Raw genomic sequence first — 25951 nt, 5'->3', positions numbered from 1 at the left:
ATAACGCATCATAGACTGATCAGTAGCGCCATTCAGTCAGTTTGATGCCAAATCATCGAGGTGTCTCGGTTCGTGATAAAACCCAAGACGCCAGGCGCGGGAGAGGCGCAAATCCATGCAGCTGTCCTGGAATGCAATTGAGCTTGTTTGAACCATTCCGGCAGGCACTGGAACACCCACGCGACAGGCTTTGAGCAAGAAAGCCAATCCCTCTCTTGGCGCCCAACAATGGCAGGGTCTCCCGAAGATCAACAACGCTCGCCGTCGAGCCAAACGGAAGTCGACCACGCAAAAGCAGACGAAAACACCCGCACTGTTGAAAATGGTTTCGCGAAACTTCACGAGAAGCCCCATCATGCGGTCGGATTCTGGGACCCTTCGATGAGGAAAGTTCGCGCCCATGTCATTCGACTCTGGCTTCAAACGATTGCGATCCTGTTCGCGTTTATCCTCGCGGTCCTCTCGCTTTACTGGGCGGTTCTCTTCCGCACTGAAGCGAACTTGCGGTCAGTCGTCGTGCATGTCGTCAACTTTGACGGCCAGGTCGCGCCATACGAGTCTATCCAACCGATCGTCGGTCCGACTGTCATCCAGACGATTCAGAAGACATTGGACAGCCCGGGGCCTTCACTTGGATGGACCATTCTACAACCATCAGACTTCAATAACGACCCTACGGCCGTGCGGATGGCTGTATATGACTTCAAAAGCTGGGCGGCCGTGATCGTCCACGCGAATGCGACTGCAGCCCTACAAGAAGCCGCGGCGATAGGTGATGCGAATTATGATCCAGCAGGCTCATTGCAAATCATTACTCAGACTGCGCGAGACTCAACGACATATCAAAGCGATATACAGCCATACATCACGCAATTCACAGAGCAGTTTAGCCAGGCCTTTGGAAAGCAATGGGGGCAGACTGTCATGTCCAATGATTCCCTGAGCCGCGAGAACCTGGCAAGAGCGCCTGCTGTTGTCAATCCCGGAGTCGCGCCGTTGATGATCGACATACGACCTTTTACACCGGCTACTGCAACGCCTGCAGTCAGCATTGGACTCATCTATCTAATTATCATGGCCTTCTTCTCATTCTCTTTCTTTTTACCGATCCACATGGTATGTGCATGTTTGGTTTTAAACACTATTGAGGTGATTGGCTAACAGTTCACCTAGAAATACATCCAGCCTCAGGGACACCCGCCTCTCAAGTTCTGGCAACTTATTGTATGGCGATGGATTGCTACAGTCTTCGCCTACTTCTTGATTTCTCTGGCTTATAGCCTCATCTCCCTGGCATTCCAGCTCCCCTTCGGAGCTCCTCCTTATTCCCCAACAGAGCCTCCGCCGCAAACAGGCGCGACCGCCTACGGGAGCGGCACATTTCCGGTATATTGGATGCTCAACTTCGCGGGCATGACGGCGCTTGGTCTTGCGTGCGAAAACGTCGCCATGATCGTAGGACAACCATGGACTGCTCTATGGCTCATCTTTTGGGTTATCACCAACGTGTCAACGTCCTTCTATGCCCTCGATCTGTCTCCTGGATTCTACAGCTGGGGCTACGCTTGGCCACTACACCACGTCGTCGAGGCCAGTCGTCAGTTGATGTTCGATTTGCACTCGAGGATCGGTCTCAACTTTGGTGTTCTGTTTGCATGGGCTGCGGTGAACACGGTCTTCTTCCCTTTCTGCTGCTATTTCATGCGCTGGAAAACAGAACACGATAAGCGCAAGGCGGAGAGAGACAAGGATCGTTATGTTGTTGAAACTGCAGAAGGAACTGAACAAGAGGTGAGGAAACCAGAAGGTTCGAATCCACCGATTCGCAAGCGAGGATTTATGAGAGGGCTATGAGTGAAGATCTTCTGCGAAAGGAGGGGGAATTATTGGTCAGCTTTCATAGAATTGTCAATACTCATAGAATAGACGAGCGTAATTCCTTAGTCCTCAATAATATTGAATTACGAAATGCCAACCGAATTGTTTTTTCCACATCATTAATATTAGCTGATTGACTGAGACCGCATCTACGACCCGTCTAGTTGTTGTTTGTCTTCAATCGTGTACCCCTAGTCGTGATTGGTTACCCACCAAGTGTTGACACCAAGTCGCACCATGTTTGTCATGAATAATGTCCCTGTAAAGCTGTGGGCACGTTATTGAACAGAATAAGGGAACTTGGCATTAAGTTTCCATACGTATGATGTCACAAACCATCCCCACGTAACGTAAATGTGGGCATTGAAAAGTTTTGAGCGGGCCTCTCGATAAGATGATAAACAGCGAAACCAGGACCTCAAAATACCTTCAGTCTCACCGAAAGTCGTCACCCAACTTCCCGAAGCCTTCACCGAAAAGTTCGCCACCGGTTTCCCGAATAAGAAAACATGCCCGCCGACTTCGACAAGCAAAGCTACTGGGGCGAACGCTTCGCATCCGAGGTCACCTTCGAGTGGCTGACCCAATCTGCGACCTTCATGTCGATCGTGGATCCTTACCTCGCCAAACTCGACGACGCGGCGCCCATCCTGCAGCTAGGCTTCGGTACGAGCGACCTGCAGAACCATTTCCGGCAACGCGGGTTTCAGAATGTGACCAACGTCGACTTTGAGCCACGTGCCATCGACCGCGGCCGCATGTTGGAGAAGCAAGTATTTGGTGACGTGAAGATGCGGTATCTCGTCGCGGACGTCACGCAGCTCCAGCTGCATGACAAGTACGATTTAATCGTCGATAAGAGCACGGTCGATGCGGTGTCCTGCGGTGGTATTGAGCCGTTTTTGCGCATGGCGGAGGGTGTGAGACGGCACCTGACGGATGACGGGTTCTGGATCTCATTGAGCTACTCGTTCTGCCGATTTAACGTGGCGGGATTGCCTTTCGACGTTGAGGTGATTGCAAAGATTCCGACGCCGAAACTGAAGCCGCATGATCCGGATGTCTTTCATTACTGCTATCTGTTGAGGCCAAAGGACTTCCGCTGATGCATCGCGTTATCTCATGGCCGGCCACGATGGGAGAGTGCTTCATGTTTGCCTTCGAATACCCTGCGCAGAGCGCTTGATTTGCGATCGTCTCCATCGACATTTTCGACATGTTTACAAACAGGCAATGCATACTGGGAAGTGTATCGTCTACTTTATTTGTCATCAACATCATCAAATCTATGTCTATCGTCTACACCTCGATTCGCCGTCTATGCCAGCGGAGTTCCCGGCTTGAAAGAAGGATGAAAGGGGTAATCAGTGTATCCCTGAGGGATCGAGGGGGTGTAAAAGGTCTCCCGGTCGTACTTGTTCAGCGGCAAGCCGTGCTTGATACGGAAAGGCAGATCGGGGTTCGCCAAAAAGTGGCGGCCAAAGACAACGGCAACGTCCCACTTCGCATACTCCTCGTCCACGGCGCGCATCGCCAATTCCGGGGTGAAGCCTCCGGCGACGAGGACAGGCGAGGTGTTGTCCCAGATCTCCAAGAGAAACTCGATGCCCTCGACCTTTTCCACATCCTGCCAGTTGTTGACTCGGGATTCGATAACATGCAGGTAAGCCAGCTTCAGCTCCTTCAACTTCTGCGCAAGGTAGGAGAACTGCGGGACGGGGTCCTTCATTCTCATCGCCTGGAAGTTGCTCCATGGGCTGATGCGGAAGCCGACCTTATCGGCGCCGATGGCCTCAGCCAGTGCCGCGGCAACATCGACGGGGAATCTGGCTCGGTTCTCGACGCTTCCGCCCCACTGATCCGTGCGCTTGTTGCAGTTATCCTGGAGAAACTGGTCGACCAAGTAGCCGTTGGCGCCGTGGACCTCGATACCGTCGAATCCGGCAGCGATGGCGTTCTTGCCAGCCTGGGCAAAGTCCTTGACCGCTTGCGCAATCTCCTCGGCGGTCATCTCGCGCGGAACGGGCGAGTCATCGCTAATCGGCACGGCACTGGAGCTCAGCAGCGGGTGTCCGCCCTCCTTCTCTAAGACGGGCACGACGGCGGCGCGACCAGGCGCGATAAGCTGGCAGTAGATGCTGCTGCCCTTCTCGTGGACAGCGTCGGTGATCTTCTTCCAGCCGGCGATCTGGCGCTCCGTCCAGATGCCCGGGGCATTGGGAAAGCCGCCGTGGGCCTCGGAAATAAGGACGGCTTCAGCAATGATGAGAGTGCCCGGCACGGCGGCGCGCTGCACGTAGTACTCGAGTGCGATGTCGAGGGGGATGTGATCGGCGTCGAAGCGGAATCTAGTGAGGGGGGCCATCACCACGCGGTGAGAGAGCTGGGCCTGGCCGACCTTGAGAGGCTGGAAAAGTTTGGACGACATGGTGATAGCCGTGGAGGATTCGACCTGGATTACAGATGAGGCAGCAACGAGATGAGACGAGGTAGTTTGGCCGTTATCGTCTGACAGCTTCAAGAGGGAGATCTGCTAGATAAATAGGCACCGGCATTTCTCACTGCTGCCCCTCGGTGGGTTCACTCGGTATGGAGAACAGGTGGTGTTTGGATGGTAACACGCGAAGACCCTTGGCGTAAGGCCCTGGGACCAGGGGTTGAGAATCGACAAGTCGGGGCCGTCGACAAATTGCGTTAAAGGCGTTGGAGTCTTGAAACGGTCGCTGTCCAATGACATTTTGACCTCGGACTCCAAGCCTCCAGTGATTGGGGTCACAGTCCATTGGAGACAGCTGGGCACACTGAAGAATTGCTTAGAAATCCTACGTTGCTCAGCATCCATATTTCCCGTCTTGGTCCACTTGGGCAACCTGATCGTGCGGACCTGGGGGCAGTTGCACGTTGCGGAAATCATTCCAGAAGTTCTTGCCAATCACTGAAGTCACATGTCGATTGGTCTTAAAATTGAAGGTGAGCATTGGTAGGGCGTAAGATTGGCTTGTGCCACCTCGTCTAATCCATTCTAAGTGTTGCAAATCTCAAAACCCATCTCCGTACCAGTACATGTTCAGAACCTGCCAATCTAGTAATGCTGATGATCCCACACGATGAGCGCTCTTCTCAAATACTCCTCAAACTACCACGCTTGCTTCATAAAATGAAAACCCGACATAATGTAAAGATGGCCTCCAGATGCAAATCGCTCCAATTCAAGAAACAGTAACGACGATAAAAAAACGTAGGGTAACAAGATAGAAATGTTGACTCCTCATTGGACCACTTCCTCAATAAAATCCAATACGTAGTCGGCAACTTGCTCCCACCCGGGCTGAAATATCATCCCATGCGTGCGACCGGGGAACATCTTGAATTCCACAAGCGAAGGCCCGGTGTACGCTTTGAAGTTTTTCATCACCGTACTCGGAGGTACGATGTGATCTTTTGAGGCTGAGAGTAATAACAATGGGGCCCGGTCAACTCTGTCAAAGTCAACGTACGTCGGAGCAGACAGCCCACCTGCAACGTTGGTGGTCAGCTGCCAGAGGACCTTTGCGACACCCGGAATGCAGTAGCGCTCGTAGTATTCTTTGCTCTTGTCAGATGTGGTGTTGTTGACAAAGGCCCAGTGGAAGTGGTCTTCGGAAATGGATACGGTGGTGTGCGCGTTGAATGGGTTCTTGATGATTGGAAGTGCGGCCTTGAAAGTGGTTTGCGGGAGAGTGATAATTCCTGCTGGTTGTGCCGGGCATATTGCGACACCAGCGACGCCGAGCCCTCTGGATAACAGTATTTGCGCAAACAGGCCACCGAAAGAATGGCCGATAATGATAGGTGGTGCTAGCAGTTTGTGGATGAAGGCCTCGTAGTATCCGACGATTTCCGCGATGTGCCTGTTGGCCAATAGCTGTGGATCGGCCCGGACCTCTTCGGGGGTGCGGCCGTTGATTCCCGGCCACTCGGGGGCGTGTACCTCATACCCCAAATCTTCGAAAAACGGCACCCAATGTTCCCAATATGCGGCGGTAACCCACAGGCCGTGGATGAATAAGATCGGCGGTTTTGGAGAGTCCATGAGTTTTTACTGAAGAAAACACAATTGTTTTCCCTTTTCGAATGAGAATTCAGACCCTGATGGCCAAGATCGTAAGACCCTTGAAGCCCCGTGTATTTGAAGCTCTGGCTTCGGTGCTCGGTGACCACGCCAGCCCGTAGTCAATGGCGTCACACTGACCTCATCACTTTGCGGCTTAGCCTGTGCTTCGTAGGCCATCGACGACGCCCTCGATTCCGATCTATCGATCTCGCCCGGCGAAAGGTCTCTATTCACCACGTAACTGCGAGATGGATTTCTTTGTTCGATCGCGCATACCATGTTATTTTTTGGGCGTATTGTCTTTGGGTATGCCGGAGTAAACGGGTCGAGGACATTCTCGTCACTGTGGCTTATTGGTTACCACGCGTGAGGATGCATGTCATCTCAAGTACTCTTGACAACTGAAGTTTGCTCTTTTGGTTTCATGCACGCTGTAGTTCTAGAATAGGCAATACCAGGTCCCACGGGGATCCGAGACATTCGGACAGATTATGGCTCTCATCACCTCATGTGATGTGTGTGCCTAATACCCCCTAAATTCCCGGGGCGATGTCAGTCCTATCGGGTACCCGGGCACCCGGGTACCGATGATCGATGCGCTATCGGCAGCACGGATCATCGACGTTGCTGGCCATTCTCACTGTGTCAGTGGCACCCTCCTGTCATCTCCTTCCTTGCCCATGCAGTCCAGATAGTGAAGTCGGTGACACACTTATTGGAACAGTATCATTACATATTCGTCTTAGCCTAAGTTCTTGCGTTCGTCCGATTAAAAAGAACACTTTCACGGAACGACGTTCATTGAACTGTAATTTTCGTTTAGACTGAGCTCGATCTCGTTGAGTGCCGCACGCACTAACCAAAATCCGTGTCAGCCATGTACTAGTCAAACATTGGCATAGCCGCTCTCCATTTGCCTGAGATCATTAATCATCTTTGTTGACTACTTGAACTATGTCATCTTGCTTTAAGCATGAATCCCCCTAAGAGACCGGGTTCTCTTCACAACTTGATAACAAGCATTCAGAAAGGCGGAGATTAGTTGAGGGCAAATCTGACAAATTTTGAAGGCCCTATGGGCTTGACTAGACTCACTTGCATCGCAATTATTAATGTTCTAAAACGCCCTTAACAGCTTGATTTGAAATCAGAGATCAGAATGGAGTACGTGCTCCAACAGAAATAGTGCTGTTGGGGTAGATAAAAGTATGAGCCTGAAGCCGAAAGTATATGCCTTACCAAGAGTATTTGCCTAGACTTGAGAGTATGTGCCTGAACTTGAATTCTCTCGCGACCCACATCCCGTGAACTTGGCTTGAGCCAGGAAATTCCCACTAAACGATGCATCAGAGTTCAGTCATAGGCTACCTCTATTGAACGAATCTCTTACCCTCCAACTCAAGCGTGGTCGTGCGTTATGGACACAAAACGGATCATTGCCAGGTGGTTGCAATATGTATTATTATTGCCTAAGATACTAGCTACTAACGCGAAGTCTTAGTATTAACACCACCTACTTTCTCTCCACCTCCAGTGAGGCGAGCACAAAGGCAGACTCGCCCAGCAAGCTGTTAGGCGACAGCGGCTGGTTTGTGTAGTACTCGTAGGTAGCAGTAGAGTTGAGACTGCACACCGCCACCGTCTTGTCGAAGCCAATGGTTCCGTTTCCTGGGTCGGTCACGAAGTGGTTGACAGTGTAGTTGTACGCGCGAAGGGCGGCCTTCTCAAACCGGGCGGGAGACTCTGAGTAAATGCCCAATCTAGCGCCCTTAAGCATGGAGAACATGAAGAGCGCCGTGCTAGAGCTCTCGAGGTAGTTGCCGCTGCGTCCCGGGAACGTAGTGAGCTGCCACCATACACCGGTCTGGCGGTCGGCGTACTTGAGCAAGGCGGTTGAGAGCTGTGTCGTAACATCGCTGAGCTGTTTGCAAAGTGCCTTGGCTTCTTCTTTGCCAGCCGGGCAATCGAGGGTCTCCCAAGTCTGGACCAAGCCAGCGACGAACCAGCCCACGGATCGGCCCCAGATATACGGGCTCGAGCCGGTCTCCTCATTCGCCCAGACTGCAGTGCGCGCATAGTCGTATCCATGAGCGACCAGCGAGGTATTCTTCTGGAAAGTGTGCTCGTAGAGCAGAGACACCTGCAGGCTGATGTCGGTGTAGTTGGGGTGGGGCTGCGCCGCCATGAAGGGCAGAACAGAGAAGATGCCGTCGAGGTAGCTCCATTGGGGATAGACGTAGTACCAGAATCCGCCGACGGGGTTGCGGATCTGAAGGGGAAGCGAGCTATTCAATGCATCGAAGGCTGAGGCTGCGGTGGCTGAAATGGTGACAATACCGGCAGTGGAGGCATGGTTGATGGCGGTTGCGACGGAGAAACGGTCGAGGGGTCGTGTCGAGTCATAGGTCGCATTGGTGAGAGCCGGCGAAGCAACATTAAGTACGTCCTCGAGGTAAGGCGCATATCTGCTCTGCAAATCGGGGTACTGCTTGATTGTTGCCTCCATCGCAATGGCCAGAATGCCGCTTTCCAGGGTGCTGCTTGAAGCCCCGGATGACTCAATTGCTTGGTTCCGGGTCTTGATGCTGTCCAGCATCCATGTCGAGTATCGACGGGTCTCGCACGATGCGAGAGTCGCCAGGCCGCAGAGGGCGGCAAGCAAAACCGAAGGACGACGCATTGTACGATCGGATGCCCTGCGTGAGTGAAAAGAGAGGGAAGGTGGTCGTGTAGAACCAAAGGTCCGGTGTCGCTGATTTCCACGGTATTTTATATCAAGGCAGCCGGGCCAGGGCGTGTCATTGCCGAAGGGTTCCTACTGCTTACGCGGGGCAGTTCATCAAGTTGCCCCAGTCAGCGCCAATCATTTCCTCGCTCGAGGCTGTTTAGTGCACCGGTTGCACCGGAGACTTCAGTCTTCAAATGACGGGATGCGTGGTTGGGGCAGGGGTTCCCTGTGCATGCACCTGTTCCTTGAGAGTTGTGCGGTCTCAATCCCTGTTCGCGATGGTGTTCAGTCACGTATTTTGACGGATATCCGTTTCTAAAATCCGTCGAACACAAAATGAGAGTTGGTAGACATGACTAGCGGTGGTTTATTCATTAGTACAGAAGTCAGCGTGAACACTGGCCGGCTCGTCTGAAGGCCTTGTTGAAAAAAACAAAAAGGCACATTGGAAAGCTTCGGGCGATAGCTGGCACTCACACCCCATCAAAGTTTTCAAAAGGTTGACATCAACAGCGCAAACAATTTTCCTGGCTTCTCAGCGCCGCCCACAACGAGAGAAACACAGCGAGCAAAATCTTCCCCGCATGGATCAGAAGCAAGGCCTTCCCGGTTTCTCGACGAACAGTCCCTGATACCCGGCGGTCAGACCCCAAATCCGCGGAAGATCCACTAGTCGGTTGATCACTACAGCGAGCCCAGCGAAGCCAAGAATCCGGGAAAGCAATTATCCCCATGTTTTCCCCAGCTAAACTCTGTTTCTCCAGGCTGCTAAGAGTGCGGGGTGTTTATTGAGTTGAGGATTGAGTCGTTTTATGGTGTCAAGGCTATGTTTTCCGCGGACTTGGCACCCGGTGAAAAACTGGAGGCCGCGACGGATTACTCCCACAAGCCGAGGGTAAGTATGCCCTTGCACTTGAAGATGAACATGAAGTTGTGATGGTCACTAGCTCACCAAATGGAAGACGTAAAGAGTATTAGACTAAATATGATGGGGATCGGTATGCACAGGATGCATGTGAAAAACACACTGGGCTAGAAATCAAAGAACCTATTGAAGAAAAGAAACAACGACAAAGACAAACCTCGCGGACCCGCTGTCGGCGTCCGTTCCAACTGACACAGTCAGAGGTTCGAGAGGACAGCCCGAATCATTCAACCCAGCATCGGTCAAGTTCACAGACAGGCTGTTTGCTTGGAATTTATAACTATAGGTCTGATTGATACATGTAGTATTTTCACAAGCAATCAATATCCAATTCGATTTCCTTACGCCGACGGACCCTGACTCTAGCGGTAGGATTGCTTGCATTAGTGAACCCCAAAACCATTGGCGATGCATAGGTAGTAGGCAAGGCCTCCCAATCATACTTTAGCAACAGATGACACATGATAATCTTGATCTCGTAAGCCGCAAAGAACCGTCCGGGGCAGGCGTGATCCCCGTGTCCGAACGCAAGGTGGTCGGGGCTCGTCACAACCAGTTGGGCATAGTTGGCTTTGCCAGGCTGCTCGGCCATCTTGATGAACCTGTAAGGGTCCCACTTCTCAGGGTCTTGGTGCAGCTCCGGATCTCCCATGCGGTATGTGTCGCTCGCAATCCTATCTCCTACTCTGAGGTTTAGTCCGTTCGACAACGTGAGAGGTTTCTCAACTCGTCTTCGTAATGATGCTGTACCTGTGTTAGTCCCACCCGCTACCAGGTCATACTCTATGTTCGAGGGTTCACTGACCAACTCCAGGCGGCTTGTGACGTTGAGCTTCTTTCAAAGCGCTGTCCAAAAGCTTCATGTTGTGAAGAGATGACTTCTTCAAGCCCTCGGAACGTAAAATGTGAATGACTTCCTCTCTAAGGGGAGCAACATACTCCGGGTGCAGAGCCAACTGTAGTACTATCTCTGTGACCAGATCAGCCGTCGTATGAATTGCGGCAACTGCTAGCATCAACTTGATTGAAGTTGTCAGCCAAAGTTCAGCAACTAAGAAAGCTCGCGTCGATCAAGAAGCTTACCTGCATGATGGCGGGATCGTAAGTCACACCCCTCGTAGCGGCCTCCTGGTCTGCCCAATCGATCGCATCGTAGAACTCCGGAATCTTCTTGCCGGATGCCAGAGCGGCTGCTCGTGCCGCACGACGCTTCTCAATGTAGGGCATAATGATGCGGCGTGACTCGTCGAAGCTCGCGCGTAATTCTCGACACTTCGGCACGAACCAATGGAGAATCCGGCGTAGAGGGCGTGGAATCATACGGAGATGTGTTCCGGCGACGAAAAAGTTCACTGTGTACTCTTTCGTCGCTCGCAGCCAGTCCTCATTTCGACACAGTTCCTCGCCTAAGAACACGCGCGCTGAAAGTCGAGCGACCGTGTCAAGAACGATGGACTTTACTTCAATCTCTCGCCATTCTGTTAAACATGAGTCGGCAGCTTGAAATTGTCGTCGATAGGGGTTGACGTGCCTTCAGAGTCTCCAAGCTTGTCTGATAGAGCTTGCGCAGCTTCAGCTGAGACTGGCTCAATCACCTGAGCTATTTATAATCAGCGACCAGACACGTTTATACTAACATGATGTAGTCGGAAAACTTACCGATGCACTTAGTGAGCTGCTTCCGCACCAAGGTTTGTAGAACCGCATCATCGTAACTGTCTACCGCAGCGCCCTGAAATCCGGGTAAATGTCCGTGAAAGTCCTAAGACACAACGGTCAACATCGAGTCCGCTCCCGTTCTATAGCCGTAGCATACTTCACCAAAGGCTGACCCGAAGCTCAGTCTCGGATCGTTACGGATTTCATCGGTCTGTTCAACGGGCAAGAATACGATCTCGCCGAGGTCGGTGATCATGCGGTAAGGGCTTTTCGGAAATAGCTTGCGTCCCTTAGCCAGGAGACTTTTGCTATTGAATACGAAATCGCGCTGGAAATGAAATGCGAGATCAGCTTTTCAGTTGTCAACAGGCCTGTCGACATGAGAAGGCTTACTTTGGATTCAATGTTAAACAAGGAGAAGCCTTTGCTGGGGTTCAAAAGCGGTAGATGTTTGAGATTTTCCCGTCGCGATGAGAAAGAAAAATACAGAAAGACTACTGCCAGTAGTGCAAGAGCAGCGGATGGTGCAGGCGGTATGAAATGAACTCGATCCCACATGTTTGGCAACGAGGAAAGGTATGAGAACGACATGATCTCGGAGGATCCTCTCTTGGGGACTCAAGGACAAAACATTGAGAGAGCTTTGTAGAGTGTTGGAAGATCGGCTCAACTACCACGATCAACACCGAAATTTAAGTTCTCTGCTGTGCGGTTGTTATGCCATGTTTCCCACTGTGTTTAATGCCATGATCATAAGACCAACGTCCAGCCTATTGGTACTGCTCGGTATCAGAATCACAGCCGCCCCGATGGCACCCATCGCTCAACATCCGACGAACAACGTGCACAGATGTCCACTCCGTCGAGTTTCTGTCAACCCTTGACGTTGCAACGGCTCTCTTTCTGGTGACTACTTCGCCCGGCACTTTCCACGGAACGGCCCATTGGTGGGTCAAAGTGAGGCGTTGCACAGGGCTTAGAGCGGTTGACCCACGAATGGGCTCCCGAAAATTTCCAATCAGTCAACTTCTGGTCCGATCGAATCTACAAGATGGAACCGACTGGAGCTCACTGAGTCGCGCAACCCATGATCCCTTCATCCACCAACAACTAAGCGAATGAAGCCTCGACCAAGGAGTGAATAACCTCGATGTTGACCTGCAGCCTGGCACTCAATCGCGATTCTGGTACGATGGTGACTGGGAACGACTTAAAACATTCAGCAACATGAATCGCGCTGTTACTCGTTACTATGAGATGGCGCCACGCTTCAGCGAGATCCCAATTCCCAACGCAATGGATCAGTAGATTTCGGTCTATGCTCGCCTAAGGCATTTGTGGAGGCAATCCACCGATGCAACTTTATTCGGTGAATTTGAGGAGTTCAGCAAACGAGCTAGGCGCTCTACCATGGCTAAAGAATGTACGAGCTGGTCGCAAAATGGATATCGATCCTTACCGTAGTCCACCACAAGATTTCCTCTCTGTCAGTTCCATGGGTTCACAGATCGAGTGCAACTTTGTAGCATCGCCTGCGTTCGTGTCACGCTTGGCGTGGGCTGACATCTTCCAGGCATCGTGAAAGATCCATAGTTGATGCGTAGACCAAAGTCTAGAATATAGACATAATGGAGAATTTAGAGCTTCAACAGACGATTCCATGACTCGGCTTCATCGCAGCGCTTCTCGGAGCCTGCCGCGCGATGAGTGAGGATATTCGAGCCAGATTCAACCGGCATCGATCGTGAGGTAGTGACGAACGGAGGCGTGATGATTCAATGTTAAATAGACACCAAAGTCGCCTTGACGAATGCAGTCTCTTTGCAAACTATCTTGCTTCATCTAATTCAGTAATACGTTTCACACAAACGGACGCTCAACCGTCAAAATCCCCGACCTTTTTTTCTGGACTCTTCATCATCACGAGTCACAACTGCCGGCATAATGGGAGAATACATCCATTCGTCTTCAGAGCCCTTCCTCGTCGCTGTATGTGGCCTTGGACTTCGTGCTCCAGGTGGCATCCGGAATGCCACGGACTACTGGGACCTCCTTGTAAACGGCAGGGACGCAAGAGGACCGATTCCCGACACCCGCTACAACATTGACGGCTTCAACGACGCCCTCGGCGGGAAGAACACTATCAAGACCAGGTTCGGATACTTCCTCGCCGATGACCTCACACGCATCGACACATCGCTTTTCTCAATGTCTCGCAAAGAGGTTGAGCGATGTGACCCCCAGCAACGACTACTCCTCGAGGTTGCCAGAGAGGCTCTCGAAGATGCCGGTCAAACCAATTACCGCGGGGAGCGCATCGGCTGCTACGTTGGCACTTTTGGTGACGACTGGGCGCAGATTGCTGGAAAAGAGAATCAGCATCAAGGAGGACTCGGCTACGTTGCCACTGGAAATGGCGACCTCATGCTCTCGAACCGTGTTTCGTACGAGTATGATCTCAGGGGTCCTAGGTAAGTCGAACTGCGGCATGTCCCACCTACGACTCGCTGACAACTGTAGCATGACCATCAAGACTGGCTGTTCCGCGTCCCTCGCTGCCATCCATGAAGCATTTCGGTCCATTCAAGATGGCGACGCAACCGGCGCCATTGTTGGGGGAACCAGCTTAATCATGACCCCAACCACCACCGCTGCCTTTACTTCTGAAGGCATACTGTCCCCTGATGGTTCATGCAAGTCATTCGATGCAAAAGCTGACGGATTCGCTCGCGCGGAAGCAATCAATGCTATTTACATCAAGCCTCTTTCTGCTGCCATTCGTGACGGCAACGCGATCCGAGCTGTGATCAGAGCCACAGGCGCCAACAACGACGGCCATAGCCAGGGACTCTTCACGCCCAACCAGATTGCCCAAGAAGCCCTTATGCGCAAGGTCTACCGGGATGCCGGCTTGGACCCATCTCAGACCGCATATGTTGAGGTACAATCGCCTACCTCGCGCACTCACCGAAAATCGTTGCTGACCCCAGATGTAGTGCCACGGAACCGGAACCGCGACCGGTGATCCCATCGAGACTTCGGCGGTAGGCGAGGTCTTCGGTGAAAAGGGCGTGTACATCGGTTCCGTCAAGCCAAATGTCGGCCATTCTGAAGGTGCTTCGGGATTAAACAGCTTGATCAAGGCGGTCCTTGCCCTGGAGCACAAGACTATTCCACCAAACATCAAGTTCAACGAACCCAATCCCAAGAGTATGTATTTTGACACTTTCGCAACTTCTCAAATCTGGAACTAATTTCCCTTTCAGTTCCATTCGCCGACAAGAAACTTACCGTTCCTACTCTGCCAACGCCCTGGCCAGCTGACCGAGCTGAGCGCATCAGCATCAACTCTTTTGGTATTGGTGGCACGAACGCTCATGTAAAATGATGTCTTTCCAAATCGCTTTCCACGAAGCTGACCACTTGCAGGTCATCCTTGAGTCCTACGGCAAATCCAAGCCCATCGTAAACGGACATGGCACATCACACCCCGAGTTACTGCTTATGTCCGCGAACACAGCTGCGTCACTCAAGGAGCAAGTAGATCGATACCAGGAGTTTGTCGCTTTACATCCGGAGGTTAACAAGCGCGACATCGCATACACTCTTGCTACAAAGCGAGAGGCTCTGCCTCATAGAGCCTTCACCATCGTCCATGACGACAATATTATCGAAACATCAGCTCCTGTGAAGGCACCCAGCAAGGCCCCTGACGTCTACTTCATCTTCAGTGGACAAGGCGCGCAGTGGCCCGAGATGGCGAAGCAGCTCGTCACGACCGATCCTCTGTTTGAAGCTGATCTCAAGCGAATGGACTGTGTTCTCAAGAGCCTTGCCCATCGGCCGAGATGGTCCATCATCGGTAAGTAGTAATCGCCCTTAATTGCCTGAGGAGAAGTGGCTCACCATCCTTCTAGATGAACTTCTTGAACCTGCCACCACAAGCCGAATCGGCACGGCGGAGCTGTCTCAACCTCTTTGCACCGCAATTCAACTTGCGCTTGTCAATAGGCTTCGGGCAGCGGGTGTCAAGCCCACAGCAGTCGTCGGTCATTCTAGCGGTGAGATCGCAGCTGCGTATGCTGCAGGCGTCATTACCCTGGAAGCAGCCATCATTTGCGCATACTACCGTGGTTATATCACCAAGCAACAGACTCTTGCTGGTTCCATGGCTGCGATTGGGTTGGGTCCTAAGGATGTTTCCAAATTCCTCGTCCATGGCGTTGTCGTGGCATGCGAGAACAGTGCCCAAAGCAGCACCATCTCCGGTGACAAGGAGAAGGTCACGGAGGTCATCGCACGAATCAAGGCTGAAATGCCTGACGTGCTGGCTCGTCCCTTGAAGGTCGACATGGCATATCACTCTCGTAAGTCTTTAATACCGCTCACAGCACTCGATACTGACAGTTTTTAGATCACATGGCTGCCCTTGGAAAGACCTATACCGCACTTCTGGAGGCCGAACTACAGAAGATTGGAGCATGGTCCAGCAGTGCCACGTCGTTATTTTTCTCAAGCGTCACTGGCGAGGTACTGGATAAGAGCTTCTCTTTTGGTCCTGACTATTGGCGAACCAACTTGGTTTCCCCGGTCCGGTTCTCCACGGCTGTCTCTCGCCTCGTCGAGACCCAAGGTGATGGCTTCTTCTTGGAAATTGGTCCCCACTCAGCGCTTGCCGGGCCACTGCGACAGATTTGCTCCCAAACCTCTTGTCCATGCAACTATGCATCTTGCCTCATCAGAGGCGATGATGGCGTCAAGACGTTGCTCTCTTGCTTCGGCAGACTGTTCCAGGAAGGATTCCACCTGAACCTCGGCGCCCTCTACTCCGGGGGCAAGACTCTCAACGATCTACCCACCTACGCATTCGACCACAGTCTGTCGTTGTGGTACGAGAGCAGAGTCTCGCAGGCCTGGCGACAGCGAAAATATCCTCACCATGCCCTCTTGGGAGCCCGTGTTCCGGAGTCGCCCGACACTGCACCTCAGTGGCGCAATATTCTATCTTTGGAGGACGAGCCATGGATGGTCGACCACAAGGTCAAGCAAGACATCGTCTATCCCTTTGCCGGCTACGTTGCGATCGCTGGTGAAGCAGTCCGTCAGATGACTGGCGTCAATGCAGGCTACAGCATCAGGCACACGGTAGCCCACTCGGCCCTTGTTCTAAACCACGAGAAGGCCACTGAGTTGATGACGACTCTGCGCCGTCACCCTTTAACGGACTCCGATCATTCGGAGTGGTTCGAGTTCACCATCGCATCGTACAACGGGGCCACCTGGACAAAGCACTGCGAAGGACAGGTCAAGGCCCTCGACGATGAACTACCTAGCACCCTCGTTCGCGAGGATTACCCCCGAAAGGTGGTCTCTTCCCGTTTCTACGATTACATGGGAGATGTCGGTATCAACTTTGGTCCTGAGTTCCGCCGCCTGGAGAATGTCACGTCATCAACCACCAAGGCCCTTGCTTCGGCAGACATCACTGTACCCGGTGAAGAGATAAGCAAGCCGTATGTGATGCATCCGGTGGCCATTGATGCTTGTTTCCAACTCCTGATTCTCTCTTACGCGAAGGGTCTCGGACGCAACGTCACGCAATTGTCGGTCCCGACCCTCATCAAAAGCCTGGATATCCGTCGTGGCGATGGCTCGTTGACAGCGAGGGCCTGGGGATCTTCTACCACCAAGTCGGAAGGAGTTGAGTGCGTTTCCAACGGCAAGACAGCGCTGCGTCTCAACGGCTTCAAGCTCACTGCTCTTGAGGAAAGCAACGATGCCGACTATGATGAGTACGCGGCCGCCAGACTCGAATGGCTTCCCGACTTTGACTTCGTTGACGTTGCCCCTCTATTTAAGCCGCCGCCTTCGGACCGTGAGGAGGCCCAGATGATTGAGGAATTGACACTACTCTGCATCATTGAGAGTTGTGAGAGACTTCGCGGACTGAGCCCTGCCCAACCTCACTTCGCGAAGCTGAGAGACTGGATCGATAGGGAAGTTCACGGGGCGAGGGAGGGAGGGAACGCGTTGGTACCAGACTCTGCCAAGTACCTCAAGCTTACTCGTGAGGCGCGTCGTGCCAAGTTGGAAGATCTTCACAAGAGACTCCTGAACGGCAACAAGTCAGGGCTTGTCGAAGGTCTCAAGCGTGTTGTCGACAATGCCGAGCGCATCTTCAAGGGCGAAGCCGAGACAATTGACATTCTGATGGAGGGCGGCATTCTAGCCGAGCTATACAACGCTGTCAGTTTCGGCTATAGCGACTTCGTCAAACTAATGTCCAGCACCAAGCCCAAGCTCCGCATCTTGGAAGTTGGCGCCGGCACTGGTGGCACGACGGAGCTCATCCTGCGCGATCTCATGCACGAGGGCGGTCTTCCTAGGTATTCGAGCTACACCTTCACCGACGTCTCCGCTGGCTTCTTCCCGCAAGCCAAGGAGCGTTTTGCGTATGCCCCGAATATGGAGTACAAGGTGTTTGACATCTCCAAAGATCCCCTCGAGCAAGACTTTATCGAGTCCTCTTACGATGTTATCTTTGCGGCAAACGTTGTTCACGCAACTCCATCGCTGAAGGACACCTTAAGCAACCTTAACAAGGTCCTCAAGCCGGCCGGTGCTCTTGTTCTGACTGAGATCTGCACCGAGCTCCGCTCTCCGACGTACATCTTTGGCAACTTCGTCGGATGGTGGCTCGGTGAGAACGACGGTCGTCTCTATGCTCCTTACGTTCACCCTTCGCGTTGGCACAGTGAGCTTCTCGCTTCCGGCTTCACTGGCGTTGAGACTGCCGTCTATGACGAAGACGCGCCGTACAGGTGCTGCACCACCATCATGTCAAGGAGATGCCGAGATCTGCCTCCACGAGGAACATCAGTGACTCTGATAACTGGTGACGTTGAAGGTACTGTCGCCCAATCACTTTCTAGTTCCTTGACGGACGCCGGGTTCTCAGTTGCTCCTATCGATCTTGGCGACCCCCTACCCAAGGACCAAGACATCATCTCTTGTGTCGACATCGAGTGGAATCTTTTCGAAAACATCAACCAAAACGATTTCTACGCTTTCCGAGACCTCATTCGCGGACAAGGTGTCAACCAGAATCTTCTCTGGCTGACCAACCCCGTCCAAGTCAAGTGCAAGGATCCCCGCTCAGCGCAAACCATCGGTGCTGCCAGAACCATTCGCACCGAGCTGGCTGTTCCCTTCCACACTCTGGAGATCAGCAAAGACGAACCCAACTTCAACGATCTCGTCCTCAAGGTTTTCGGCAAGATTCGCCGCGAGGAGGACGACGATAACCTGGTTTCCGACAAGGAATTCGTCGTCGACAATGGCACGATCTGCATCGGCAGGTACCATCCGTTCTCGCTGCAGGAGGAACTGTCACAGCGGAGCATCGCTGGCCAGGAGACCATTCAGTCTTTGCAGATCGGCAAGATTGGTAGCATCGAGTCTCTCTACTGGGCAGAGCAGGCGTTACCACAGGACATCCCTGCCGACACAATCGAAGTCGAGCCCAAATCCATCGGCCTCAACTTGAAGGACGTTCTCACAGCCAGTAAGTGCATCTTCACCATGCTTCTCGTCACTATCTACTAATTTTCTGTCTCTTAGTGGGTGTCATCAACCCTGTTGGTAGTGTCCAGATGGAGCTCGGCATTGAACTTGGCGGAGTCGTCACCCGCGTCGGCTCAGACGTCGACGAGTTCAAGGTCGGCGATCGTGTCTTCGCCTTCGCTCCTGAGGGATGTCTGGCCACCAAGGCCGTTCTCCAACGCTACCATGCCGCCAAGCTTCCCGACAACCTCAGCTTCCAAGACGCGGCAGGTGTCCCGGTTGTGTTTGCGACCGTGATCCATGGCCTCATCAACATCGGCCACCTCCAAAAAGACCAGTCGGTCCTGATTCACGCTGGCTGTGGTGGTGTCGGCCTGTCAGCCATCCAGATCTGCCGTATGATCGGAGCAGAGATCTTCGTTACGGTTGGAAGCCCCGATAAGGTCGACTACCTCATGAAAACCTATGACATTCCGCGTAACCGCATCTTCCACTCCCGTGACGAGTCCTTCTTGGACGGCGTCATGAGAGAGACTGGCGGTCGTGGCGTCGACCTCGTGCTCAACTCTCTGACGGGACCATTGCTTCATGCATCATGGAAGTGCGTCGCAGAGTTCGGCATGATGGTCGAGATTGGAAAGCGTGACCTCCTGGGGTATGGCAAGCTGGATCTCAACCCCTTCATTGGCAGCCGACAGTACGTTGGCTTTGACGGCGTTCAGTTTGCCAGAAAGAGACCTAGGTACTTCCGCCAGTTGTTGGAACAGTTCCTCGGGTATTGGGAGCAAGGACACATCCGTCCCATTCCGCAGCAGACTCACTTCCATGCGAGTGACATTGTGAATGCGTTCCGTCACTTGCAACATGGTAGCCACATTGGCAAAGTCATCGTGTCGATGGACGATCTCTCTGCTCAGATTGACGCCAAGCCGCTTGCGAAGTCGATCAAATTCGACCCGGAAGCTACGTATCTCTTGACAGGAGGTCTCGGAGGCCTGGGCAAGTCCATGTCAACATGGTTGGTTGAGCACGGCGCCCGCCACTTAACGATCATCTCTCGGAGTGCAGGTGTCAGCGATGAGAGCAAGGCTGCGATCAAGGAGATTGAGTCTCTCGGTGCCAGGGTTGTAGCGGTCGCTGGTGGAGTTGAGAACATGGATGATGTCAAGGCGGCTATCAGCGCCTCATCCAAGCCTATCAAGGGCGTGTTCCATCTGGCAATGGTGTTGAGAGACAGCCCAATGGTTGACATGACGTGGGAACAGTGGGGCCAAGTAGCAAAGCCAAAGGTCACCGGCGCGTGGAATCTCCATCATGCGCTTTCAAACCAGCGTTTGGATTTCTTTTGGCTTGCCAGCTCCGTCGTTACCGTCGTCGACCAGCCGGGCCAGGGCAACTACAGCGCCGCAAGCACATACCTCGAGGCTTTCACCCAGTACCGCCTCGGCCTCGGCCTTCCAACCGCGGTCCTCAACATCTGCCCCATCAAGGGCGTTGGATTCGTCGCTGAAAGTGCCGTTGCCCAGCGGAACACCAAAGCCCAGGGCATCTACTTCCTCGGAGAGAAGAAGTACCTCGACTACGTGGAACACTCCATCTTTGCCGCAAAGGGCAACCTGTCTGCCTACGAGGCAACACCATCGAGCCGCCCGCCCAAGGCGTGGAAGAACGAGAGCCAGGTTGTGATGGGCCTCCGATCCGAACTTCACCTGGAGGATCCCAATAACCGCTGCAACTGGAGACGCGACCGCCGCATGGGCGCCTATCACAACATCCGCAACAAGCAGGCCGACGAGTCGGGCGGTGATTCCAGTGCTCTGAAGACGTTCTTGAACCTAGCTTCAGAGAACCCGGATCTCCTCTCGGACAAGGCCAACTTCGAGTTCCTGGCTCAGGAAATTGGTGCAAAGGTGTACGACTTCATGCTCAAGCCTGGCGAAGACGTCGACACCAGCTTGAGTTTGGCGCAGATTGGTCTTGATTCGCTAATGGCAACTGAGTTGAGGAGATGGTTCAGGCAACTGCTGGGTTTGCAGGTGAGCGTACTCGAGATCATGGCTTCGGGATCTCTGTTCCAATTAGCGGAAACGGCTTCAACGGCGTTGAAGAACAAGGCATTGGGCTCATCATGAGATCATGGGGAGAAGATGAAGTAGGCGTTGGAATATGAATTCTTAATAAGACTCCTGCTTGCAAACTTTTCCTCGCGTTCTGCAATGCATGTGTTTGAAGCGGCCCACCGCCCACAGAGGCCGATAATGTAAGACCTGACCAGCTTGCCTCATCGCATCAGGAGTGCACCGACAATGGCCAATGTCGGTACATACCCCCAATGCCCCCATTCGCCTCCTTCGCTCACCCTACACATCAGCCCATCCACAGCTGGCATCGCACTCGCCGCAATCAAGGTCGCACCCAAAGACTTCCTGGTCCCGAAGAGTGTGGCGGCGAAGAGAGCTAGACCCATGAAAATGTCGCGCGCACCGTAGATGACCATGACGCGATCAAGGAGCTCGCGAGAGTATGGGTCTTCTGGGTACTTCCATTCGAAGAAAGACAAAGCAGACTCTGGTCTGGCTATGGCGTTGATGCCGAAGACAACAAAGATGGCACCGTAGAAATTGGCGAGGATGGTGAGGACGCGTCTTCGCCCAAACACGTATCCGAGCGCGCCGCCGAAGGCAGCAGTGATGACAGCGTTGCCACCTAGAGCGACAATTGGAGACGGCGCTGACATTGTGATTTAAGATGTAAAGTTATTGATGAATAGCAATCGGCAGTGGTCTATGATCGCAGGTCTTTAGTGGCACCTTGGCTGCGAGTACTGAGATGGAGTGGTTGCGTGAAGCATGAAACGACGTGCTGCGCGAGCTAACGCTGTCATCCCTAGAAGAATCCGACGCCCTTCACGTGCCTTGGCGTCCGCGTCAATGCGGTGCTATGTAGCATCAAACAGCATTCCTCCGTCCGTCCTGTCAAACGCCTTCATCCGGATCCGGAAGATGATGCGGCTCGGTCTCCGAAGGAAAAGCGGACCTTGAATCGGTTCTTTCGCTGTTCAGTAGGAGTTTTAGCGGTCGGGGCAGCTCCGATTGCGGGGCATTTGGCTGAGCAGATCATGGGGCTTTCTCTGTTTTGATTTGTTTTGATAACCGGTTGTCGAAGCGCGTCAACGGACAGATAGGGATGGAATTGATCACAGTAATTAATTCAAAGAAACAACAGTAGGTTGAGTGCCGTTAGGCGCGATGATGGCAAGACGATGGTAGTTCTTCAGTTGGGCTGGTTTCTGACCTTGAGCGATCATATCCACCCCCATGGAAAGTCCCAGCATTGCTGTGTTCACAACAGAACCTCAGATGCTGACCTGACTCTCTCTGATCTTCCAACATCGATAGCTTAGGTTCACATAAAGCCAACTGAAATGAACGCTGTTAGCGACTGCATGGCCTGACCATCTTCCTCATCTTCTTCTGAAGCAGAGTACTGCCCATTCGGCCGAGGCCATCTGTGATTTGCCGATCATTCTGAGCAGCCAGGCGCTATCAATGCCCGGTGATTTTCATCGATTTCTCGGGCGTAAGTCCGCTGAAAGACTGAAGTAAAGCCATCCCTACAATGCCCAAGGGAGAAACGCATTCTCCACGTACTGCGCGACGAAGCATGCAATTGAAGAGGGTTCGATCTGCTCAGGCCCAGCCTCCCGGCATTTGAGTGTACCCCTGCATTCATCCCCGGCAAACGTTACGTCCGAGTGGTCCGATTTTGAGGCCGGAGCGGTCACTGAATCATTAAAATGTCGCTCCGACCGTCGCGCGCGCCCTCGGATCTCCAGGCATTTGAGCGTTGAGCCTTCAACAATCGCGACCGCAATGGACGCAGAGACGGCCGCGCTGGCGGCGGACAATGACGGCTACGAGACCGACTACGAAGATTCGCCGAGATCGTCATTCTCGGAAGGCTCCTACCACGATGAGCCGATCTCCGACCGGCCACGCCCGGAGGGCTACCGCCACGAGGAGGCGATGATGATGGCGCCCCAGCACGACCCGACACCAGCAGCTCCTTCAATCTCGAAACCGGTGGTCTTCCGCCTGTATGTTTCGCATTTTCTGTCGACGTGGAACTCACGCCTGTTCGAGTTCGGCGCGGTCCTGTTTCTCGCGTCCATCTACCCTGGGACGCTGATGCCTATGTCCATCTACGCGCTCGTCCGAGGAGTCTTTGCGGTCATTTTGTCCCCGTCTATTGGATCATGGATTGATCGCGGCAACCGACTGTCGGTGGTCCGTATTTCGATTGTCGGGCAAAGGCTTTCGGTCGCCATGTCTTGTGGTATCTTCCTCGTGCTCGAGAGGCTGCGCGACCTCCAAAGCGACCTCCAGAACAGCCTCTTCGCGATGGTAGTCGGATTGGCTTGCGTTGAAAAGTTGTGTTCTGTGATGAATTTGGTATCTGTCGAACGTGACTGGGTAAGCTAATTGGTCTACTATTTCTCCTGCATGCGTCGGCTGACTGGTGATAGGTGGTGGTCATTACCGAAGGCAACGAGAAGGCTCGACAAGGTGAGTATCGAACCTAGAAATATGGTCGCGTGCCACAACTGATATGAAGAACAGAACTGAACGCGCGAATCCGACGAATTGACTTGTTCTGCAAGCTGATTGGCCCCCTCGCAATCTCGTTGATTGATGGTGCATCAACTACCATCGCCATCTGGGTGACTCTTTCGATGACTCTTCTGTCTGTTGTAACTGAGTATATGTGTATCGCCAGAGTAAGTTCTTTCAATACTGTAGTTCGACAGCCGAAACGCTGATCCTGGATGCAGGTCTATCAACTCGTGCCAGCCCTGGCACAGCTCCGGGTCAAATCCCAGCCGGCAACGCCGGCCGACTCAGATTCAGATGGCCCTGAAGATGCGGACGTACCGCGGACGCAACAGACTACCGGTTGGCTGAAGTCCAAGATCCAGACAGTGTTCCCCGTCTCAGCAATCCCATTCTACTTCTCGCACCCCGCCCTCCGGCCTTCGCTGTCCCTCGCACTGCTCTACTTTACCGTACTCTCCTTCTCCGGACAGATGATCACCTTCTTGCTCTCCGTCGGATACAACTCCTTCCACATCGGTATCGCTCGGACTATCAGCACAGTCTTTGAGCTCAGCGCGACGTGGGCCGCGCCCAAGTTGATGGACAAGATCGGTCCCATCCGCGCCGGCATCTGGAGTCTCTCTTGGCAGATGATCTGGCTTGCTGCTGGAGTAGGCTGGTTCTTCGCGGACAAGTCTCAGAACAGGACAAGCAGCATTGAAGCCGTCAGCGGACTCGTTGGTGGTGTAATTCTGAGCAGAGTCGGGCTTTGGGGCTATGACTTGTCTGCCCAGACCATCATCCAGGGGGTAAGCATAACAACTTATCCTGTCCGTATCAAGCAATGCTGACTTTGAATCAGGATGTCGACGAGGAACATCGCGGCGCTTTCTCCACCGTTGAGGCCTCCATGCAGAGCATCTTCGAGCTCCTGTCATATGCGGCCACTGTCGTCTTTTCTCGGCCTGACCAGTTCCAGTGGCCCATCCTCATGAGCGTCGGGGCGATCTACGCCGCTGGCGGGCTGTATGCCTCATACGTCCGGAAGAGGCGCGGCCACTTGTTCCACGCTCCGCCCTGTCTGCATTGCAAGAAAGAAGAATCTTGAGAACGCGTTATCTGTGTGTGGAAAGCCCAGGACTTTGTGGCGAACATTTTTGTCTTGTTGGCAGGCAATGTGTCATTCAGCTCGGGCAACGCCAAGGTGCTGGATCGGCCGGTTTGCCGAACGTGGGGCCACCGGATGCCAACCGATCAGAAGGGAGAGAATCGAATGACGAGTAATCCTAGAATAATCATTGATGATACGCTGTTGTTCTTTAATATGTTCACGGAGAATTTGGCTATCCATTCCATGGGAGCATCCGCGAAACACTCCGGAGTCCCGTTGCGGTCCACCCTTCCGCTATTTGACAGTCGAAAAGACGATGCTCTAGGGCCAACATCACGGGTTCCCCGGTAGTCACAGTTTCAGGAATGTTGTCTTTTCTTAGGACAAAGCAATGATCCATATACGGTTCCTACCGTGTTGTGATTCCATTTTTATCTGTATACCACCAAGGTGACCAGCCATGAGTTTCATCAATTCCCATCGCCCACATTCTCAGATGAATGCTGCTGACGCATATTTTTGCTTGAGCCTCCATGGAATGAGTTAGCTGGCATCTACTGTCGTCACTGGGTACCTGGCGACAGGATATGTCAGTGGGAATAAGCTCAAAAACATTTCGTGCGGCTCAGACAACTGTTCAGTGTGGCATCATCAAAAAGCTGTTGTGCATCCCAACTGCCGACCCCGTAAGGCTAACTCTATTTAGGCCCAACCCTGCCAACGGGACGCGCGGGCAGCGCACGCGTCCGCATTGAGCTTCGCGAGCTGCGCGCTCCGGCCTCCTGGTTCCCACACCTGCTCATCCGAACAGTGGAAATGGTGGGACGGCAAACCGTGCCGTGACAAGATCCCCTGTCTTAGACCTGTTTTTAAACGTTGCTAGCTGGGGATCCACGGGAGGCACAGGGGGCTCGCAGTTTTGCGGCTGACCACTGATTCTTAACACCGGCGGTCCAGCTGGGCCCATTGCCTGTCTCATCTTTTCATCCCCCAGGCACGTTGACGTCCCTCAAGGGAATGTTGACTTTCAAGCTTAATGATAAGAAGGAATGTTGTTTTATGTTGGGCAGCTTGTTGAAGATGCCGTAGATCGAGATATTGACACTTCTCGCCACCTATTTTGAGGTGATCGCGTGCTGCCGGGACACTCTTAGCATGGAAAGCCAAGACAACCGGCCGCCATCTAAGTGAAATCTGCAAAACTTAGACTCATCGGTGAATGTCTGCAAATGGAGACTATGACGGGCTATCTTACCTCGATCGGGCAGTCTTTCCACCACGACACCTGGACATCACAGAGCTCCGCCTGCAGCTTGCCCCTAAATCACCCAAGATGTCATTTCGGGCTGGCCGTTTTCGAGCCCTACAGGGTTATGTCAGCGAGAATCAGCGACCATCAGCC

General features: G+C 53.0%; 9 protein-coding genes across 9 annotated transcripts; 5 read left to right on the top strand and 4 right to left on the bottom strand.

The window, feature by feature from the left end:
* Positions 1-228: 228 nt before the first annotated feature.
* Positions 229-1854, top strand: COL26b_008025 (uncharacterized protein; the record flags this gene model as incomplete). The annotated part of the gene is made up of 2 exons (XM_053180800.1): positions 229-1116; positions 1174-1854. The coding sequence occupies 2 exons, from the start codon at positions 229-231 to the stop codon at positions 1852-1854; spliced, it is 1569 nt and encodes a 522-aa protein (XP_053035322.1).
* A 533-nt stretch (positions 1855-2387) lies between these two features.
* On the top strand, positions 2388-2984 carry COL26b_008024 (uncharacterized protein; the record flags this gene model as incomplete). The annotated part of the gene is made up of 1 exon (XM_053180799.1): positions 2388-2984. One exon carries the CDS (start codon positions 2388-2390, stop codon positions 2982-2984), a length of 597 nt encoding a protein of 198 aa, XP_053035321.1.
* A 212-nt stretch (positions 2985-3196) lies between these two features.
* COL26b_008023 (uncharacterized protein) lies at positions 3197-4306 on the bottom strand (the record flags this gene model as incomplete). The annotated part of the gene is made up of 1 exon (XM_053180798.1): positions 3197-4306. The coding sequence occupies one exon, from the start codon at positions 4304-4306 to the stop codon at positions 3197-3199; it is 1110 nt and encodes a 369-aa protein (XP_053035320.1).
* An 840-nt stretch (positions 4307-5146) lies between these two features.
* COL26b_008022 (uncharacterized protein) lies at positions 5147-5950 on the bottom strand (the record flags this gene model as incomplete). The annotated part of the gene is made up of 2 exons (XM_053180797.1): positions 5147-5274; positions 5395-5950. 2 exons carry the CDS (start codon positions 5948-5950, stop codon positions 5147-5149), a joined length of 684 nt encoding a protein of 227 aa, XP_053035319.1.
* Positions 5951-7484: 1534 nt separating this feature from the next.
* COL26b_008021 (uncharacterized protein) lies at positions 7485-8651 on the bottom strand (the record flags this gene model as incomplete). The annotated part of the gene is made up of 1 exon (XM_053180796.1): positions 7485-8651. The coding sequence occupies one exon, from the start codon at positions 8649-8651 to the stop codon at positions 7485-7487; it is 1167 nt and encodes a 388-aa protein (XP_053035318.1).
* Positions 8652-9934: 1283 nt separating this feature from the next.
* On the bottom strand, positions 9935-10851 carry COL26b_008020 (uncharacterized protein; the record flags this gene model as incomplete). The annotated part of the gene is made up of 3 exons (XM_053180795.1): positions 9935-10305; positions 10430-10580; positions 10708-10851. 3 exons carry the CDS (start codon positions 10849-10851, stop codon positions 9935-9937), a joined length of 666 nt encoding a protein of 221 aa, XP_053035317.1.
* Positions 10852-13227: 2376 nt separating this feature from the next.
* COL26b_008019 (Type I Iterative PKS) lies at positions 13228-20978 on the top strand (the record flags this gene model as incomplete). The annotated part of the gene is made up of 8 exons (XM_053180794.1): positions 13228-13754; positions 13804-14224; positions 14280-14493; positions 14550-14662; positions 14713-15145; positions 15201-15650; positions 15698-18847; positions 18904-20978. 8 exons carry the CDS (start codon positions 13228-13230, stop codon positions 20976-20978), a joined length of 7383 nt encoding a protein of 2460 aa, XP_053035316.1.
* Positions 20979-21152: 174 nt separating this feature from the next.
* On the top strand, positions 21153-21556 carry COL26b_008018 (uncharacterized protein; the record flags this gene model as incomplete). Its single annotated transcript, XM_053180793.1, has 2 exons — positions 21153-21165; positions 21336-21556. The coding sequence occupies 2 exons, from the start codon at positions 21153-21155 to the stop codon at positions 21554-21556; spliced, it is 234 nt and encodes a 77-aa protein (XP_053035315.1).
* Positions 21557-22718: 1162 nt separating this feature from the next.
* COL26b_008017 (uncharacterized protein) lies at positions 22719-24546 on the top strand (the record flags this gene model as incomplete). Its single annotated transcript, XM_053180792.1, has 5 exons — positions 22719-23318; positions 23372-23411; positions 23466-23623; positions 23678-24247; positions 24301-24546. 5 exons carry the CDS (start codon positions 22719-22721, stop codon positions 24544-24546), a joined length of 1614 nt encoding a protein of 537 aa, XP_053035314.1.
* Positions 24547-25951: the final 1405 nt, after the last annotated feature.

The sequence above is a fragment of the Colletotrichum chrysophilum genome (genome assembly GCF_026319265.1).
Source record: "Colletotrichum chrysophilum strain AFK26 chromosome Unknown scaffold_67, whole genome shotgun sequence".
NCBI lineage: Eukaryota > Fungi > Ascomycota > Sordariomycetes > Glomerellales > Glomerellaceae > Colletotrichum > Colletotrichum chrysophilum.
This window is presented reverse-complemented; position numbering and strand designations above follow the sequence as displayed.